The sequence below is a fragment of the Sapajus apella genome, unplaced genomic scaffold (assembly GCF_009761245.1).
Source record: "Sapajus apella isolate SASKATOON/1434 unplaced genomic scaffold, GSC_monkey_1.0 scaffold80, whole genome shotgun sequence".
Classification (NCBI taxonomy): Eukaryota; Metazoa; Chordata; class Mammalia; order Primates; family Cebidae; genus Sapajus; species Sapajus apella.
In genome coordinates this window covers 3,358,659-3,377,073 of record NW_022437020.1, presented here as the reverse complement: position 1 = coordinate 3,377,073, position 18,415 = coordinate 3,358,659, and the positions used below count along the sequence as shown (strand labels likewise).

At 39.0% G+C, this 18,415-nt stretch overlaps 1 protein-coding gene across 11 annotated transcripts in view; it reads right to left on the bottom strand.

The window, feature by feature from the left end:
- The window catches only part of MCTP2 (multiple C2 and transmembrane domain containing 2), a 262,031-nt gene that overhangs the window by 124,186 nt on the left and 119,430 nt on the right, over window positions 1-18,415 (bottom strand). For 10 of the 11 annotated variants that reach the window (XM_032252795.1, XM_032252799.1, XM_032252797.1 and 7 more), the window contains 2 exons: window positions 10,139-10,303; window positions 7,823-7,953 (listed from right to left, as the gene is read on the bottom strand). In XM_032252795.1, the coding sequence (XP_032108686.1) occupies window positions 7,823-7,953; window positions 10,139-10,303 (296 nt within the window). Of the gene's footprint in view, window positions 1-7,822; window positions 7,954-10,138; window positions 10,304-18,415 lie in introns of those variants that run through there. The other variant, XM_032252805.1, reaches the window with a different exon arrangement.

The following is an 18,415-nucleotide window of genomic DNA, read 5'->3' as shown; positions in this document are numbered from 1 at the left end:
AGTTAATTACAAACAGATAAATGAACATGCTATATAAAGTGGACAAAAACTTCCACTTTAAGAAATTTGAGAGAAAGCTTGCAATCAGTTTCCCCAATAGATATTATATTAAAAGACTCTGCTAGACTTTAAGATTTTAAAATATTTTATATACTAATATTGTCTATATAATTAATTATAAGTGGGCATTTATTTCCTATTTACCAAGAGTGATCCAAATTATAGGAGGGAGTGGCTATTAGAGCTTTTGCATGTCATAAATTCATCAAATATTTCTATGGGAGACAGATTACAAAAAAAAAAGTATTTTTAAGAAATCCTCTGATTTGAATCAAAACAATTTTTCTGTATCAATGTGTTTAAATTGTATTACTATCTATGAAAAAATAGGTTATTAAATATTTTTATTACATAAGCATGATGCAAGTGGGAAACCAAATTTGCTTTGAAAGAAAGAAATGTCAAGTGCTTTAAGCCATTTATTTCTAATAAAGTAAGTCCCTACAAATTCTTAACCAACACTACAGTAGTTTTTCTACTTAGGAATACTTTGCTAAGCATTATTTTACACTGTTACATATACTTTCATTTAATAAAGCTCTTTCTCATGAAAGAATAAATAATCCAAATTTGTAGAAATTTTCTCTGCTAATCACATTGTTACAAATTAGCAATAGCCTGTTGATGGCACATTATTTTAATACCATTAATAATGGCAATTTATTTTTGTCCTTTAAATGTTTGCCTTCTTTGCTGGGATGGTGGTTTTGTCAGTTCTTTAAGCAGCCGAAATTTATTTAGACACAAGTGCTCTGACAGCTCATAACGTTTGAGGGTCAAAAATAATGTATAAGTAAGCACTAACACATTTTTTCTTGGATAATTCAAAATGAACCTGATATTAATTCTAGAGTAATCTAATAATGCTGTGAGCAGTATTACCATAATTAGAATAACTGTGAAATTTGTCCTAGTGACTGCTTAAGTGCTCAACTTATTGAAACAGAGCAGTTTGTCATTTTAAGTAAAAGCTGAACCACATACCAGATGAAATGCAAAGTAAATATTGGGTTTCTTCTCAAAATTACACATTTTCACAAGCTTTTCACTCATTTCTGTCTACTATGAATGTCTTACACTTATGTCATTTAAAAAATATTAGTCCCTTAACTAGAATGAATACTTTCATGCAAAATAGTCATTTCTAGTTTAGATATTCGTGTCCTATAAGCAACAGGTTGATGATTTAGCCATCAGTTTAATGGAGTCTACATTCTTTGATAACTAACGAGTAAAACAAGCCAAATATTTACTTGTACTTTCTCAATGGCTAGAAAGAATGAGTTAAACTGCTAGATTAGCATCATGTCAATCAAAATTAAAACTTGGTCTTTCTGCGCATGGGTTATGACTTCACCTCTTAGAGGTCCTGACCCACCACATGAAATAAGAGTCTTAAGAATTAATATAAAGCTACCCTAGAAGTCCCCCTTGATATGACTTTTTATAACATTCTGTAACTCTTCTATCCACCTGGTGTCTCTATTTATTTCCACATTCTGGAAGAAGGAGGAAGATGGAGAAAGAAAACGTGTATTTCATACAAAACCTTCTTCAGGCCTCATATTTCACCGATTTCAACTCCAGCCTACATTGCTCCAGTTTTGTTATGAAGTTTAAAGGAAAACCAGAGGCCCTGGACATTAGTCAGAGACTGGGAGAATTAGTTTCACTAATCCCAACCTAGTAAGAGGTTACTGCATTATCAGAAAAGCAGCTGAATTTTTTTTTTAACAAAAGGACTTTTCTTCCTCGAATTGCCAATACTGTTAACCATGATACTCATCTAACCTTCCAAAAGAGAAATATCAGATGAACAAAAGGGTTTTTTGTGGTTTTTCTTAAGTTCAAAGACAAAAGGACCAATATCTGAAGTATTTAAGATGTAAACATTCCATAATGCATTCATCAAAAACATCTGCAATACGAAAACTCTCAAAAGAAGAATCTAGCCCTCTTCTTTTTCATTAGTGTACTGGATTCTTCTCTGAAAAAATACTAAATAATTTAGTTGGTCACTTACGTCTTTCCAGTCACTCTTGAAGACCAGTGACATCTTGCTCTTTTCTGGCCTCTTTTTGGCTACGTCTTATTGGCAGGGTATAGAATTATTCTTTCTCTCTTACCGACAGGTGTAAGGGGCCAATAAGTAAATATTTTTGCTTTTTGGGCCGTAAGATTTCTGTGGCAACTACTAAAATCAGCCCTTGTAGCATAAAAGCAGTAACAGACAATGTAAACAAATGAACAAGACATTTTTTCCCAAAAAAACTATTTAAAAAAACAGGCAGCCATATGGATTTCACCTACAAGTCCTGGTTTGCTGACCTTTGAACTACAGAAATACTTGTAATTTAGTGGTGGTGAATTACACATCATTTTTTTTTTTAATGTCAATTTTTTAACTCACAATAGCCCAAAAACTCTGGTCAAAATATCCAATGAAATGGATAAAGCAATAAAACCTATACAAATTGCTCTCTTCTGTCTGATAGAAACAATATGGAAAACACACACTCAGGGCATCTATATAAGGAATTCAATCAATGAGCATAAACCAATTTGGTTCGCTCCAGTGGCATCACATATGACTTCACACACAAAGGGACTAAATTTCTTTGGATGGTCATTCAGAAGGTACAACACACTGGCCCTTGGGTGACCAGGAAAGTTTTATTCCAATGTCAACTTTTCAAAAAATTCAATCAATAGGAGCTCCACTGCAACAACAAGATTTACATTATGGGATCAAAATAGCCAAGTCACTGCTGTGTTAGTGCCTAGAAAGGAACTCCCATTGCTCATCTGCAGGGCACGGAATCCAATGGCTTTGTGCCTTCCCCTCTACCCTCTTCTCTGGCCTTATCATGAGACACCATTGATCTTTTCACCACAACAAGGTTCTCAGAGGGAAAGTTCTCTCTCTTCTCCAAGCCTTTGCCTATGCTGTGCCGTCTTCCTGGAAAGCTCTTCTTCCTGTCTCCTCATTAACTACCACCATTCCTACAAGTCTCAGCTTAGATCGCTGTTTTTCAAGGAAGCCTGATTTCTTCTGAGCCCAAACTGGTATCCACAATGCCAGGACCCGCAGTCCTCATTCCACCTACTGGCACTGCCTGCTTAGTTATAATAGCCCAAGACTTAGTTCCCAAGCACAGCAGCCTTTTCTGTGTCACTGTCCACTGAATCCTCAAGTACTTTGCCTTCTGCCAATACACAATGTGCTCTACATTTGTTGAATACACATTGAATGCACAAAGAGTGTCAGTGCTGTAACAAAACTCATGAAGTCAAAAACTCCAAATTATAGTGTTTTTTTGTGAACTAAATCTTTTGCAGCCTCTGTTTCTTCCCCTATATAGGAGAGAAATTGAAATAAATGTATTTACTAGGTGCTTCTCAGATTTAAAATGCCATTGTTCTACTCACCTGAAGAAAACAAACTAAATTACTTTTTTCCCCCTTTCCTGCAATAGGCATATATTAAAATCACCTCCCACAGGCAATTAATGTGCTGATTTAGCATTGTTTCTGACCTCCCGTTCCTGTCTTTCTCCATTAATCCCACAGCATTTTAATGTTTTAATTCAACACATAATTTTACCATATCAGTCAGACAAACCTGCTCAAGTTTTACTTGCCATGATAGCTTTTAACCTTTTATTCATTACCATAATTCTATGTTTTATATTACAGACTGGTCAGCTTTTAACTTGAAGACAAGGGCCAGAAAAGAGTGCTAGAGTTTTAAAAGCTGTAAATCTCAGAGGCTAAGGAAGCCGGAGAACAGAGGGAAAATGGTGAATGTGTCAAGCCTGGCTGTAAAAGCAGATCAACAACATAGGGTGCAATTTGTCCAGAGAAATACTCCAGCCCAGATTTTTCACTGCCTCAGAGCCACTAATAAACTGGTAGAATGTCAGAGCCGTTTTATACAGCACCATCTGGGGCTGAGGAAGGACTCTGACGCAGGCTAGTCCAAATGGGCTTGTGGGTTCCCATTCTCAACCTTTCCAAACTAAATTAAGTCTGGAATATTCTATAATGAGTTAATCTCTAGAATCACCTTGAAACATAAAATATACTTTAAGAAATTGATATGATTACTTTGAAATGGCTCAAAATGGAATCATCTATATTACCCTCTATTCATACTCTTGACATTTTGTTTAAAAGTTGGAGCCAGTGACACTTAGCTTTATGTCTTACTCTCCCCTAAAAGCTCACTGTTTCTATTCAAGATCAGATGCTTTTTTTGTTTGTTTTGCCCATGAACAAACACTGGAATCAGTAGGCAACACAGTTTCAGGGGATAATGAATCTTACCCCAGCACCTTCACCTCACCAGCCCCAGTGATTTTAGGAATTACTTGTGGCTCAGGGGAAACCTGCAGGTAGGTGGACTATGGAACAAAGAAAAGTCAGCAAGATCCACATGACTCAGGAGAGCCTGGAGGAGGGACCTACTGCGCAGGTCCACGTTTTAAACATCACCAAGCTTACAACCTACTCGTGCCAATGTGATTTCTCTACACAGAGCAACCACTACTCCAGCCTTGTCATACATGGTTATAAAACTTCAGTATAGTTCAGGCTGACCTATACTGCACAACCCTTCCACCCATGGATGTCCCTCCTACCATGTCCTTGATGATGGTCACTGCTTGCTTTTACTAAAAAATACCAAAAAGTTATATGCTATTTTGGAAAAAAAAATACGTTGAACTTTACTAGTCATATCTTATTTTCTCAAATTCCATAATTTGAGTTCCCAAGGTGTGAGGACCTATAGTTTGCATGCTGAAAAATCTCAAAATTAGTAATACTAATGAATATCTACCATCAGCATGTGCAAGGGAATAAACAATGTCAAGCAGACGTTGTTATTGTCAGCTATGATGACCCTGCCAGTTGGCCAGTGAGCCCATTCTACAGATACAGAGACAGACTCCACAGGAATCCACTGTCTAAGTCTCATGGCGAGCAGACAGCGTGATTACCAGCAAGCTCAGGATGGGTGACCCCAGAGCTGATGTTCATTCCCTCCCACTAAACTGCCTACATGGCTTCCTTGAAGAGAATTTCCCCAGACAGTCCATCCAGAGTTTTAATTCCAATGTTCCATTATGAACATCAACGTTTTATCCAAAACCAAATCATGAGACAGGCCTTGGAGAAGAGACAGTTAAGAAACATTGCACCAGCAGAGAGCCTCCTGATGCAAAAAGGCTTTCCCAACAGTTGAAAAATAAAATAGCTGGGTCTTAGAATGAAGATCGCAAAGCAAAGCAAATGTGTTTAAAACAAAAACCTTGAAATATTTCAACAATAGCCACGAAGAAGGAACTATAAGTAGCATGTCAGTGATGTGCCTATGCTAGCTCAATCTTTCAGTCTGAGAAGCAGTCGATATTTTATCATAGATATCCCCCACCTGCAAGTTCGCTGCAGGGTGAAGCAGTGGAGCCAGCTCCCAAGAGATACTTTTGTTATCTTTTGTACTACAGAAGAGGAAAAAGGAAAAGGATACCAAAAAAAAAAAAATTCTTTAAAATTCATGAAGAGGAAGAACAGAATGACCACTAAGACAGGTATACATCTCGGTTACAAACAGGAAATAGCTAAAATAATAAATGAATGCCCAAATGACAAAACATGGATTACAAGGGACATCTTAAATTGCTTTTTTTTGCCTCTGTGAAGCAACCCAACACTCATTTGGAAAAGCATTTCCTATTATGTGAAGGAAGCATGACAGCACAATGACTTGTGAAATGCAAGGGCATTATTCTTTGCACCTACTAAAACAACACGCTGGCCATTCATCACAGGAGGCCCCAGTTCCCACTGTCCAGATGACATTTGGGACACAGAGTTCTCTGCATTTGCGTAACTGATCTTTGCTCCTTGGACTAGCACAAAATTTCAAATCCTCCCACCATCGGTATTGGCAGGGTCCTGGTATATCACAGTGGTGACAACGTCAGCGATACTGAGAAGTACCTGAGCTATCTCAGTTACCCTGTGCAGGTGTAGAAGTGAGAGACAAGGTTAGTGCAGTCATCCGACAGGCCATGTCTGTGAAAGACTGGACCACAGGAAGTGGTTTTGCTTCTGAATGCACACCTGGCTGGGAGGTGGCCAGGAAGAAATGACTACAATCTATCAGACAAGCATAGAATTAAGGATGTGCAGATGGTGCAAAGTAATACAACTAGAGATGTGGGGGGCGAGGCCAGAGGTCCTAAGTGGGGGCAGTGCTGGTCCCCTAGGGGTGTCTGGACATGTGCTATGGAACAAAGGAATGCTGTGTGTGCATGTGTCTGTGTACATATGCTTGTGTGTTTTCCACACAGTCATCAAGGAAAGTTACTGGTAGCAAGTAGGTGAGAGCCAGGTTTGCTACACATCCTGCAAAATGCCAGACAGTTCTATGCAACAGGGCACCAATATTGAGAAGCACTGGAGCAACGTTCCATAGGTACTGAACTCCCCACGCACCTATCTCAGGTTACTGAGGTGGGATGAGTCAATGACAACAAGCAGTCAGACACTGTGCTAAATATTTTACCGAGAAAAAACCCTGCAGCAGTATTGAATAAGCTGTGCTCGACCTGTTTATGCCTCTAAACACATTGCTGATGAAAAAAAAAAAAATTCACCTCCTTGGGCCTTTGCATCTCCTCATCTGTAAAATGAAGGGGTTTTTACTAGATAGGTGGTTTTCAATCTTTATTTTTCAGCAACAAAACCCTTTCTTCAAATAGAATCCCAATATAGAGCACAGGCAAAACCTGAGATGCTCTGGCCGCAGAGGAGAGGTTTTGGAGGCCCTCCCATCCCTCAAGGGGTGACCCTAAGGCATCTCTCTGAACCCAAGATCCAGCTTTGAAAAAGACACTCCATAATGGTTGGGATCTCATTTGACATCTGTGTTCTAAACTGAAGATCTGTGCACAAATGGTATGTGTACAGAATGAACACAAGGCAAATGATTTGATGGAGAAAACTACTTGGTCTTTGAAAACAGAAAATCCTGACTCTGGAGCTCATGATTAAGTCCAAGGTCAAGTCATGTCTAAACTTCTGAAGCTCCATTACATCATCTATAAAATGAGCATGATATCACTAACTCAAAGTGCTTTCCGAAGCTCAAAGATGATCTGTGCTTCTACGAACATTTCCTTCCTGCTTACTGTATGTCAGTTATAGAACCTATGATGCCTCATTCCATTGCATTTTTCACTACAACCCTAGGAAGAAGCAATCGTATTGATATTATTGTTCATTACACATGTGAGTGTCTCAATTAAGTTGAGAGGGTCCAGAAGTAAAGAAATAAAAAAAAATAGAATTGGCCTCAAATTCCATTCCTTAGGACAGCAAAATGTTTCCATCATGGGAACACCTAGCCTTTCTTAGACCTTTACTACATTATATAACATGTCAGTAGGTAGCAAAACCAAAATTATAGGGTATATTGGAAACTTATATAAAATGTTTCAAATAGTCTGAAATGGCAGGTTAACTTACTTTAGATAATTCCTTACATGCACTATTTTAATCAATATCGAATGACATTTCCCAATGAAACAAACAAAAACACAAAGCAAACTTTCCCCAGTTAGGACTGGCCATCCAGCTCACTCTGGGGTGGGGGATGCAGGCTGGTGCCCTCAGCCCGTAACAGATAAAGATCATCTCTCAGAACCAGCCCCATGCAGAAACAAGCTCCCACCACTGGAAAGCAGAGGCGACTCACGTGCCCAGACGTTCCTCATGCTTTTTGCTGTCCTTTCCCCACACTTCAATGTCCAAAATGCCCATCCTGTCAGAGAAGTAGTGAAAGTCAAACTGTTCCTGCCACTGCGGATTTGCACTCTTACACAGTGTCTAGAAAACATGCAGTTATAATATTTATTTTCTTAAAATGTCATTCATTGCTACAGAAGCTACACATTAATTTCACTATTAAACTGCAGGAAATAAAGATGATGGACCTCACCCCTTATAAAGGTAAACTTCCCTTTTTAGAATGAAAGGGACTTGGTGGGTTCAAGAATTGGCAAAACATTACTATTCTCTTAGCTGCCCACTGGATCCAATAATTTATCCACCAAGTTACAAAGAATACCGTTACCTCACGAGAAACCATAAATTATATATACACATACATACACAGCGGACATATATCAACAGACATCTTACAGGAGATCACACTAATTGCTTAATCAAATGCAAGTAACACTTTTGTTGGCATATCCATTCAGTGCCAGCTTACCAACTATATAAATTAACAGTTTGGGGTCTTAATTAACATCTGTCAGAGGCGCTAAATGAGAAATCCACGACTTGCATATTGCCACCTATTTTTAAATCTAAAGTTAGTGAATCCAGTCACTAGAATTGGAGGAAGACTAGCAAATTCCACTGCAGCCAAACCTAAAGATTAACAAGACTGACTTGAAAACTCCAATAGTGTTTCTGTGTTCTTCAAAAGTGATTCAAACTGCTTCTGTGTTTGGTTCATTGGCAGGATTTTCATTTTGGTTTCATTTACATAGAGACTAAATTTGTGAATACAAAGTGAGCAAAAATGTTGGTCCCGGAGGATTAGGCTGTATGGGTGCAGTGTCAGGCATTAAACGCTGGTACCAACTACTCTTGCATGAGAAAAACATGGAGAGCTCAGACTTTGGCTGCAGCCAATGTCAAGTAAAATCATTTCAGCTGTTTTTCACATCAGGCTTAATATATTGGATCACAGAATTTAGAAACTAGGTTGGGGGTGGGGGGACCCTGTTAGGCTGCAAATTAAATGCAGTATTCCTGAAGGGGGAATGTAGCAGATACTGAACTAATTCTACACTTCACCTTAGTCCAAAGGGCTAAATGTGCTTGGCGATGAATAATTTTTCCATAAAGCCTTAGTCTGACCCTGGCAAGCTAAAGAAATCTTAGCAGAGAGAGGTGGTTACCCTGGATACCCTCACCAGCCTGAAATTACCTGGTTAAAGTAATTATCTGCATACTTCTGTCATAACGAGTCCTCAATTTTCACATTTTTTGTAAACTATTCTTCAATATGAGCCTCAATTCTCTACTTTGTGCTACAGTAAATGACATCTAATATTTGATTCTGCACTGAAAATTGGGCAGTGCACACAACCTCTTATCTCCCAAAATCATTTTCCAACTTGTCTGTATCTACTATGTCCTCGATGCTAGAAAGTCCAAACTGCAAATATCCTCGGGTCTATTTTCAAAATCGTCCACTAATTTTTTTTTCCTATGTGGCTTTTGGCAAGTGATTTAACTTTTAAGTGCTCCAGTGCTCCCTCAATCCATAAATAGGAAATATTCCTGTCTGACAGTTATGTAAAACTAATTAATTATCATGGTTTAAAGACTATAGTGTTAAAAATAAAATCCACAGCAAACTACTAAGATTAAAAATTAAATGGAATTTAGATCGCTGGAATAGGATGAATTATTTTTAAAGACAGTTAAAAATACCATTACTTTCATTTAAAATGAATCATTTTTAATACTTTGGATAGTTTATCATAACGTTTAATCACGGAAAAAAAAACAGCAGCACTAGATACTATTTTTGGTGTAAAGACTAGCAAGCAAGAGAAAGCAAAGGGTATATAATCCTGAAAATGTTTTTAATTATCTCACGTATTTTAACCCAAATATCACATATTACGCTATTCTACTCTGTAGCATTTTGAAGACTAGTTATCCTTTTCCCACATTCTATGAAACACAGTTTGCTTATTTTCAAGATGAAAATAAGTCATGCATCCAAATATATGATTTAATAAGCTTTCTCTAGCTCTGGGTTACTATATTACTATAGTAATTAATTAATATGAACTATACTAAGCAATTAAAACAGTACCCACATTAATTGACTGCATCTATACAATTATTTTGTCTCCTGCCCCTTGATGTAGTTACGAGGGCTAAACAGAAATTATTTCTACTTTTGTAAAATTTAAAGTAGGAAATAATTTTTAAATTTTTTTTCATTTTAAAGATATTTTTCTCCTTATGGAAAGATAGAACTTACCTTACTTTTATACCTCTGATCTCCCAGTTTTAACTGGACAAACATCTCTGTCATGCTTCCTCCTGAGACATTCTTCCCTTCCAACAGAGTTATACTTATAATCCCATTCCAGAGTTGGTTCTTTTTCAAGGACTCAGACAGCCGTAGATTGCGTATCAAAGAGGACTAAAGCAAAAAATAAAGATGACATATAAACTTGCTTATAATTCCTGAGAGTGACTTTGGTGATCATAGGAATTCCAACTTTCAATATCTGATTCTAAAAAAATCCCTCCCTGCCTGGTGAAAAGTGTTAGTTTTCACTGGTTTTGCAAACCTGCCGTCACAGTTATGTGACTTCCTTCTCAAGCTTTGGGGCTGTAATAATATAGTGAAGGATGAGTATATGCAACACTTTGACTTGGCACTGGCCTGTACTCCCACCCAGATACTCTCTTTGGTGGGATTCCTTCAAATGGGCCTTTAGCTATTTTAATAGTTTGAGAGGAAGAAAGGCATTCTGGAACCAGAGATCTTATACAAAAACAAGGTACTGCTTTGCAAGGAAGCAAAATATCTGTGGGCATTCAGAAATAATGACTGAATTTGTCTTTCACATTTGACTCTGTCCCCACTTCCCTTTATTCCATGGGCTACTACCAAAAGCCCTATACCACGTAAGATTCACAATCCAAATAGAGCCTTGGGGTGAGGGTAGCGGGGAAGGGGGTGTATGAAGTACATCTCACTGCACCTGGGACCCAGGAGGGGTTCAGTAGCTTAACTTTTATGTCCTTTTCTAAATCATAATCCTCACATTCATATACACCTTGTAGGAAAAAGCAAAGGTCCTGTTATTAAATTGTAAACAGAGTAGCCACACTTCATTATTTAATTTCCACTATGTAAATTTTCAAAGATACACAAAGGTAAAGAGAAGAGTACATAGAGTACATTAAATCTCCAAGTACTTAACCACTCGATTCACTGTCTTCCAAATCCTGCATTATCTATGCCTTCATTGTTTTTTGGCTGAAATATCTTAAACCAAAATCCCTATTTGTTTTTACATAACCATCCTGCTGTGATCACACTCAGTGGTGTTAACCATAAGTTGCTTAATATACTAAATACACAGTGCACATTCACATTTTCCTGATGGTCTCAACCATGCCTTTGCATGCTAAGTTTGTCTGAGTTGGGATCCCCACATGATCCACATGCTGCATTTAGTTAGCAGAGTTCATTTACGATGTCCGTTCAATAAGTGAAATGGCACAAGCATAGGCTTCTTTATTGAAGGGGAAATAAATGGGCTGAAGAATGTAAATGGTGCTGAGCATCATCGTCAAGCAATGAATTTCTAACACTATATATTCATTCCTGTCATCGCAAACTATATCTTCCAGATCATTTAGACACCAATTTGCTCGGACACCCATTAGTCACAATTTATCACAACAATTGGTATGTCAGTACCACAGTCACTATAGACCAGCTTACCTCATCGAACCCAGGTCACTCCACCACTCTTAATAAAGGATGCAACAATGCCACACTAGGCATTTTGATCATGCATGACAACCTTAAACAAAATACATTCAAGAAAACACATATTCCCAGACTTCATACCAGCATTAGTCCATTTTCACACTGCTATAGAGAACTGCCTGAGACTGGATAATTTATAAAGGAAAGAGGTTAAATTGACTCAGTGCAGTGTGGCTGGGTAGGCCTCAGGAAACTTAATCACAGTGGAAGGTGGAGAGGAAGCAAGGCACCTTCTTCACAAGATGGCAGGAAGGAGAAGTGCCGAGTGAAGTACAAAGAGTCCCTTATAAAGCCATCAGATCTCCTGAGAACTCACTAGCATGAGAACAACATGGGGAAAATCTTCCCCATGATTCAATTACCTCCGCCTCATTTTTCTCTTGACAAGTGGGGATTATGAGGATTACAATTTAAGATGAGATTTGGGTGGGGACACAAAGTCTAACCATATCAATATCCATGCAACTTTTCTCTTAAAACACACACATGAACGTGTGCACATGCGCGCTCGCGCGCGCACACGCACACACGAGCACGCACACACACACACACACACATGTTTTGCAGGTGCCGAGACAGAACAGAAGGGGATGAGGAAAGAATTTTAAAAGCAAAGAAATATCCTCTTCTCTGGTGAACATGAGTAATTCCTTCTTACTTCATATATATATTCATATATATATATGAGAATATACATATAGGAATATTTTAACTATGTCGTAAACTTTTATTATTGAATGTGTTCCATCTGGAATAATATATGATCATTATTATTGTTATTTTATATAAAAATAATATATTCCAGATATGACATACTCAATAAAGGTTTATAAAACAGTTTAAGTGATTTTATATTGGTCATAAATACACACCATCACAATATATAAATAGATGTATCTGCATATATGCAGATACATATATACATATATCTATAAACGTCTATATAGATATTGATATACTTAATACATTTTTTAGCTTATTAGATACATGGGCTAAAAACTTCTACCTTTAAAACAAAAATGAGATTTTGATTCATATATCCTGCTGCAATGCTTCCTTTTGCTTTTTTTCTTCTTAAAGTTTGACTTGCCAACCAACAAGCTAAAGCATGACCTGTCCCACGGCCATGCTTCAAAGTTCCGACAGATATATTCCTCCCTAAACACTGCAACTATTTCAAAATCCTTTTTATAAAAAAGGGAGTAATGTCCACAAAAGATCAAAGGGCATCCTACAGTCTGGCAATTGCTTAAGAAAAATGGCAGCACTTCCATGAAATATGCCCTAAAATAATTTTGCGGCTTGGTATGTCCTAATTTCAAATTGGATGTTTATCTTGGAAAGGCTTCTATCTAACTTGTCCATAAAACAGCTCCACTTAGCTCTATGAGCTCTGTGAAAATGGAATCCAAAGCTGGTTATTAAGGGGGCCTAGAGATCGGTTCCATATGGCGGAACAGCATGGGAGGGCAAGGCTGAGGCCTGTATCAGGCGCGGCTTGGCTGGAGCTCCTGATCTATCCACGGACACTCGTTGCATTACGCCATAACATCTGGATTATTGCTTGTAATGTCCCTGGGAAATATCCACTTTCCATCAAAGCTTTTATCTATCTCAGTCGGACTTTGAACATTTTAGTATTTAACGCAGTCATGTTTGATCTGATGGACTTGCTCTCTGCTGTCCAAGATTTTTGTTTCCCCCTCCGAAAGGGAGGGCAGGAGAAGTATTTATTGCAGAGCTCACAGATAGAAAAGAACACAAGACCTTTATTCTACTTATTCCACCTCAAATATTTCTGCAAACCGCTATAAGGTTATCTCTCAAATAAAGTTTCATCTGTGAGACACACATTCTGGAGGAGGTATGTGTACTTTAAGTAAGTCTCTTAATTCATTTACTATTTCTCTTCCCTGTACTTGATAGGTTTGGTGAGGCTTCAGACCAGGGAGTCTAGGGTTGGGGGTAGGGCCTGGGCCATCTAATGTGTGCTCTCTTGCAGAGCTGGGCTTGCAAAAATCTTTTGTGCTCTTCAAACACCCCTTTCTCCCCCCACAATAAATCGACTCATCTGCACTCACTCAGCTGAATAGCTTAGGTTTTCATGCCGGTGCCCGAGCCTATATGTGAAATTTGTCATCTTAATGCAGCCTGGAATGTGAAAAGAGAGAAGGAAATGACCCATCACAGGGGAACCCACCCCACCTGAACTGAGACAGACACCAGGAGATAGTGAAAAGTTTTGGGGCCCTGACCCTAATTTCTCAGCAGACATAATGGATACAATATAGTACATCAGGGTTTTGTTATTTTTCTCCTTCCTCCCAAAGGATCAGACCTTTTGCTACTCCTATGTTGATTTATTCACCTGCTCTGTCTTTCTCAGGCCCCACCTCACCGAATCCCCACCCATTCCTCTAAAACAGAAAGGGTGACTTCCATCTAAGGCACACTGGCTGGTTATTCACAGTGAAAACAAGGTGTGCTGTGCAACTTAGAAAGAGATTTAACTTCTCTAAACGTGCTTTGAAAACACAGATTTACTTCTCGTTCAGACAAGCCCAAGGCAGGAAGGGAAGAAACTTTGGAGTGGGACTAAAATTATACCTGGTGGATTCAAATAGGTAGAGAATCCTCCTAAGTTTCTGACCTGGGAATGCATTATAAAAACAGTGAATGTGCTGTCACTGCTGGAATACACAAAAGGGACTACAGTTTGGTGGCATGCATTATTTGATGTTTGTGGCCTGGGGACATGCTGGGGAGATAGTGAATTCCAATCTCTCTTTTCCTTGGCATGGCTGCAGAGGAAACTGAGGGAGGGTGGACTGGTCAGCTTGGTGCCTCTTATTTCTTCCAGGCTGGGAAGAGTGGCAGAGAGGTCAGGAGGAAAGAAATCCTAAAAGGAGCACATGAAGAAGTCAGGAGCTGAAGCACAGCCTGTGGCCGTCAAAAGCAAGGTGACATTCAGCTAGGCCGCACTCCAGAACTGACTATGCCAAGCAATACCCATGACATAATTATCCAAAATACCCTCTCATGTATAGCAAAATACCAGTCAGTCAACCAATAAAGAGGGCAGTAAGGAAAGGCACTGACCAGAGCATACCTCCCAAGTGCCAAATAAGATACTGGTACTTCATACATAGTCTCAGAGACAGAAGGATAAACCTATCAGTGTTCCCATGGTGCCAATCCATCCCATTTTGACTTTAATTAATTGTTTTTCCTAAGTCATTGTGGGAAAGTAAGTAGTCAATGGAAACAAATGCATTAAAAAAAATCAACTTAGTAAGAAAAATAAGTAGTAAAGTCAGATTCCAACTATGTTGACCACTGCTTTGAAAACCAAGAGAAAACACTGAGCCTATAAAATGTTTCACTGAAATATTCCTTTCAAGCTTTTTCAACATGTAAAACTACTGTTCCTTGTCAACAGCTTTTATTGCATGACATGAGAAGATCCATACATCCATGCAACAGGCTCCCAGGGAAAACTCTTCTCTGTAGCTCCTCTCCATCATCTGAAGAGGAAACTGGACCCATAAATTATCGTAGAACTACACAGAAATCCTTGCATGAGAATTTGGAAAAAAAAAAAAAAAAAAAAACCTTTTAAATTTCCCACTTGTAAAAGTCCACAGGAGTTGCGATTTATACTTGTAGATAAAAACAGTATCAGTTCCAGAGCTATGAATAATCTGTGTGTACAAACACATTAGCTATTAAAGCTTTGCATTAAATTTAGTATTTTTAAATTATAAGATAAAATTGTCACTCAATTTTTGTACTTAAAAATAAAAATCAGATTAAGAGAAGATTTAAAAAATGAATTAAAGACTATACATACCCAATGACTCTCAGATTTTAGGACCAGGGAAATGCTTCTGATACATTTCCTACTATTTAAAAAAAAAAAAATGAAAAGACAACACAAAAAAAGCCATGTGATTCAACAAGATTTTCTTATTGCCCTGACCTGTAGGTAGCTCAAAGTAAAATGTTGGACTCATGTGCAATCCTATTAATAATCTTGTATTTCTTGATTTACATGTATAATCCTGCTAGCCTTCACTTCTCTATTTTTCTATGTCCCTTTTTTTACTTAAAATACTTTATAAGCACCCCTACCCAGTGCTGGGAGTAGAGTGAAGCAGTGAGACTCAGGGCTCATCCTTCAGGTTCCCCAAGTGCAGGGCTGTTGCCGCCGCCTGGATTCCTTTTGTTTGTTTTTGAGATGGAGTCTTGCTCTGTCACCCTGGCTGGAGTGCAGTGGTGCTATCTCAGCTCACTGCAACCCCTGTCTCCCAGGTTCAAACAATTCTCCTGCTTCAGCCTCCCAAGTAACTGCAACTACAGGAGTGCACCACCACACCAGACTAATTTTTTGTATTTTTAGTAGATATGGGATTTCACCATGTTGGCCAGGCTGGTCTTGAACTCCTGACCTCAAGTGATCCACCCGACTCAGCCTCCCAAAGTGCTAGGATTATAGGCATGAGCCACTGCACCTGGCCCCAGGTACCTTTTTATGTTTTGCACCCAGAGCACCTCTCTTGCCTCACTTCTTCATCCTAGCCCACCTCCATCACCTTAGGGTTAGTAGCCAGAGCCATGGCCTGCAACGCCTGCCCTTCCTTACATCTCCTGCTTCTTCTACAATTCCCAGCATCCTTCTTTATACCCCAGTCCTACAATTCCCAGCATCCTTCTGCATACCCTAGTCCTTCTCAGTGCTTCTCAAATTGAAGGTGCTTGACAGTCACCTAGAAGCCGTGTTCAAAGATGTCTATGCCTCATTCCCAGAGTTTCTGACTGAAGAAGTAAAAAATGGGAGCCAGGAATTTGGATTTCTAACCATTACCAGCAGCAGTTTGTCCAGGGGACACACTGAAAAGCAAGTTGTTTAGAGCCCTGCAACAAATAGTTTGGAGCTCTTACCATATGCCACATTATTCTATCCTGAAATGTTTCCATTCATTTCATCCTCCTTCTCATTTGATGAGATTCACTCTTTGTTTAATCTGAGAGCTTCCCTGAGCACAACACAGAGACCAGTGACCAACCCACTCCACCCACCTGCAAGGCCAAGATGGATGATGATCTCATTGCACGCCTTGAATACCCCCATCACTACTTCTCATCTCTCCTACCTGCTCATCAATTCTGATGCTCATCAATTCTGATTCCTCTTTGTATCCAAATAGGTTCTACAATAAGAGTATGTGCTCATTTAGAGGTTTGGGGGCACAATGGAGCCAAACATCATTGAGAGGAGAGATCTGATGAAATGTTAAAAAAGACAGTCCCTTTGTCCCTCTGGTATGGAGTACATAAGGGCTTTGAAAGTTCTCGTAAGTTGATAGCTTCCCCTAAACATGGATACAGCTTCCAGGAGGGAGGAAAGCCTCTAGAAGTCATTAAGAGAAGATTTTAAAAATTAGTTAAAGACTGTACATATATTCTCATGCAAGGATTTCTGCCTGCAATATCTGTCCAGGTTAATACTGACCTAGAATTCATAATAACGCAGCAGAAGAATTAGGGTTAAGACATTCAGCAGTGGGTCAGTGCAGTGCCACATTGAGATTGATTGATTTGATTGATTGATGATAGATAAAATAGAGAGAGATGACAGGTAGAAACAGGTAGATAAATTAGGTAGATTGTCTATGATCATACCACCCTGAATGCACCCTGATAAATTAGATAAATTAGCTACGTTAGATCACAGATTGAAACTGGAGAAGCAGATAGAGATAGATGTATAAGCACATAGATAAATGTGGCTGTTTTGAGTATACAATTCTTCAATCCTTTGAGTTTAACTGAGAAAATAAAAAAGTAAAAGGTGTTACTAGGAATGGGCATTTGAATTCAGTTAAGAATCTCAGCAAACTGACAGAAGAGCAGATCAAACACCGTGTGTTCTCACTCACAGGTGGGTGTTGAACAATGAGAACACAGGGACACAGGGAGGGGAGCACTACACACTGGGGTCAGTTTGGGGGAAATAGGGGAGGAACGGTGGGGGGTGGGGAGCTGGGGAGAGATAGCAAGGGGAGAGATGCCAGATGTAGGTGATGGGGAGGAAGGCAGCAAATCACACTGCCACGTGTGTACCTATGCAACAATCTTGCATGTTCTTCACATGTACCCTAAAACCTAAAATGCAATAAAATAAATAAATGGGGAAAAAAAAAAAAAGAATGTATGAGAACCAAAAAACAGTACAGCAAACAAAAAGCACTTTATTAATTGGGGAATAATTCCAGGTAAAACACACTTCTTTTAATTCCTCAAATGGACCATGTTTCCTCCTACAAGAAGGTTTTACTTGTACTAACTTCCTGCACTGACAGAAATTAGACATGTGAGTTCAATTAGAGAAAGTGGTACAGTGAGAGAGGGCATTTACCTAGATGATGAGAGAAGGGGCATCTTTGAGTAGCTCCTTTTCCGCCCAAAGATATATGACTACAGACAAAGCAATCAGAAAACTTCCTCCTGGTTCTCACCTGGGCTCTGGTCAACAAGCAGCTCATTTGAGAGAGGAGACAGAGAGGAGAGAAGAGGGAGAGGAGAGAAAGTGAGGGGAAGAGGGGGAGAGGAGAGGGAAATAAGAAGAGAGGGGAGGGGAAGAGGGAGAGAGAAGACGGGGAGGGGAGGAAGTAGAGGGAAATAATCTACAAAGGTCATTCAGGAGTCTAGGGAGGGGGAGAGGGGGAAATGGGGAGGAGGGAATGG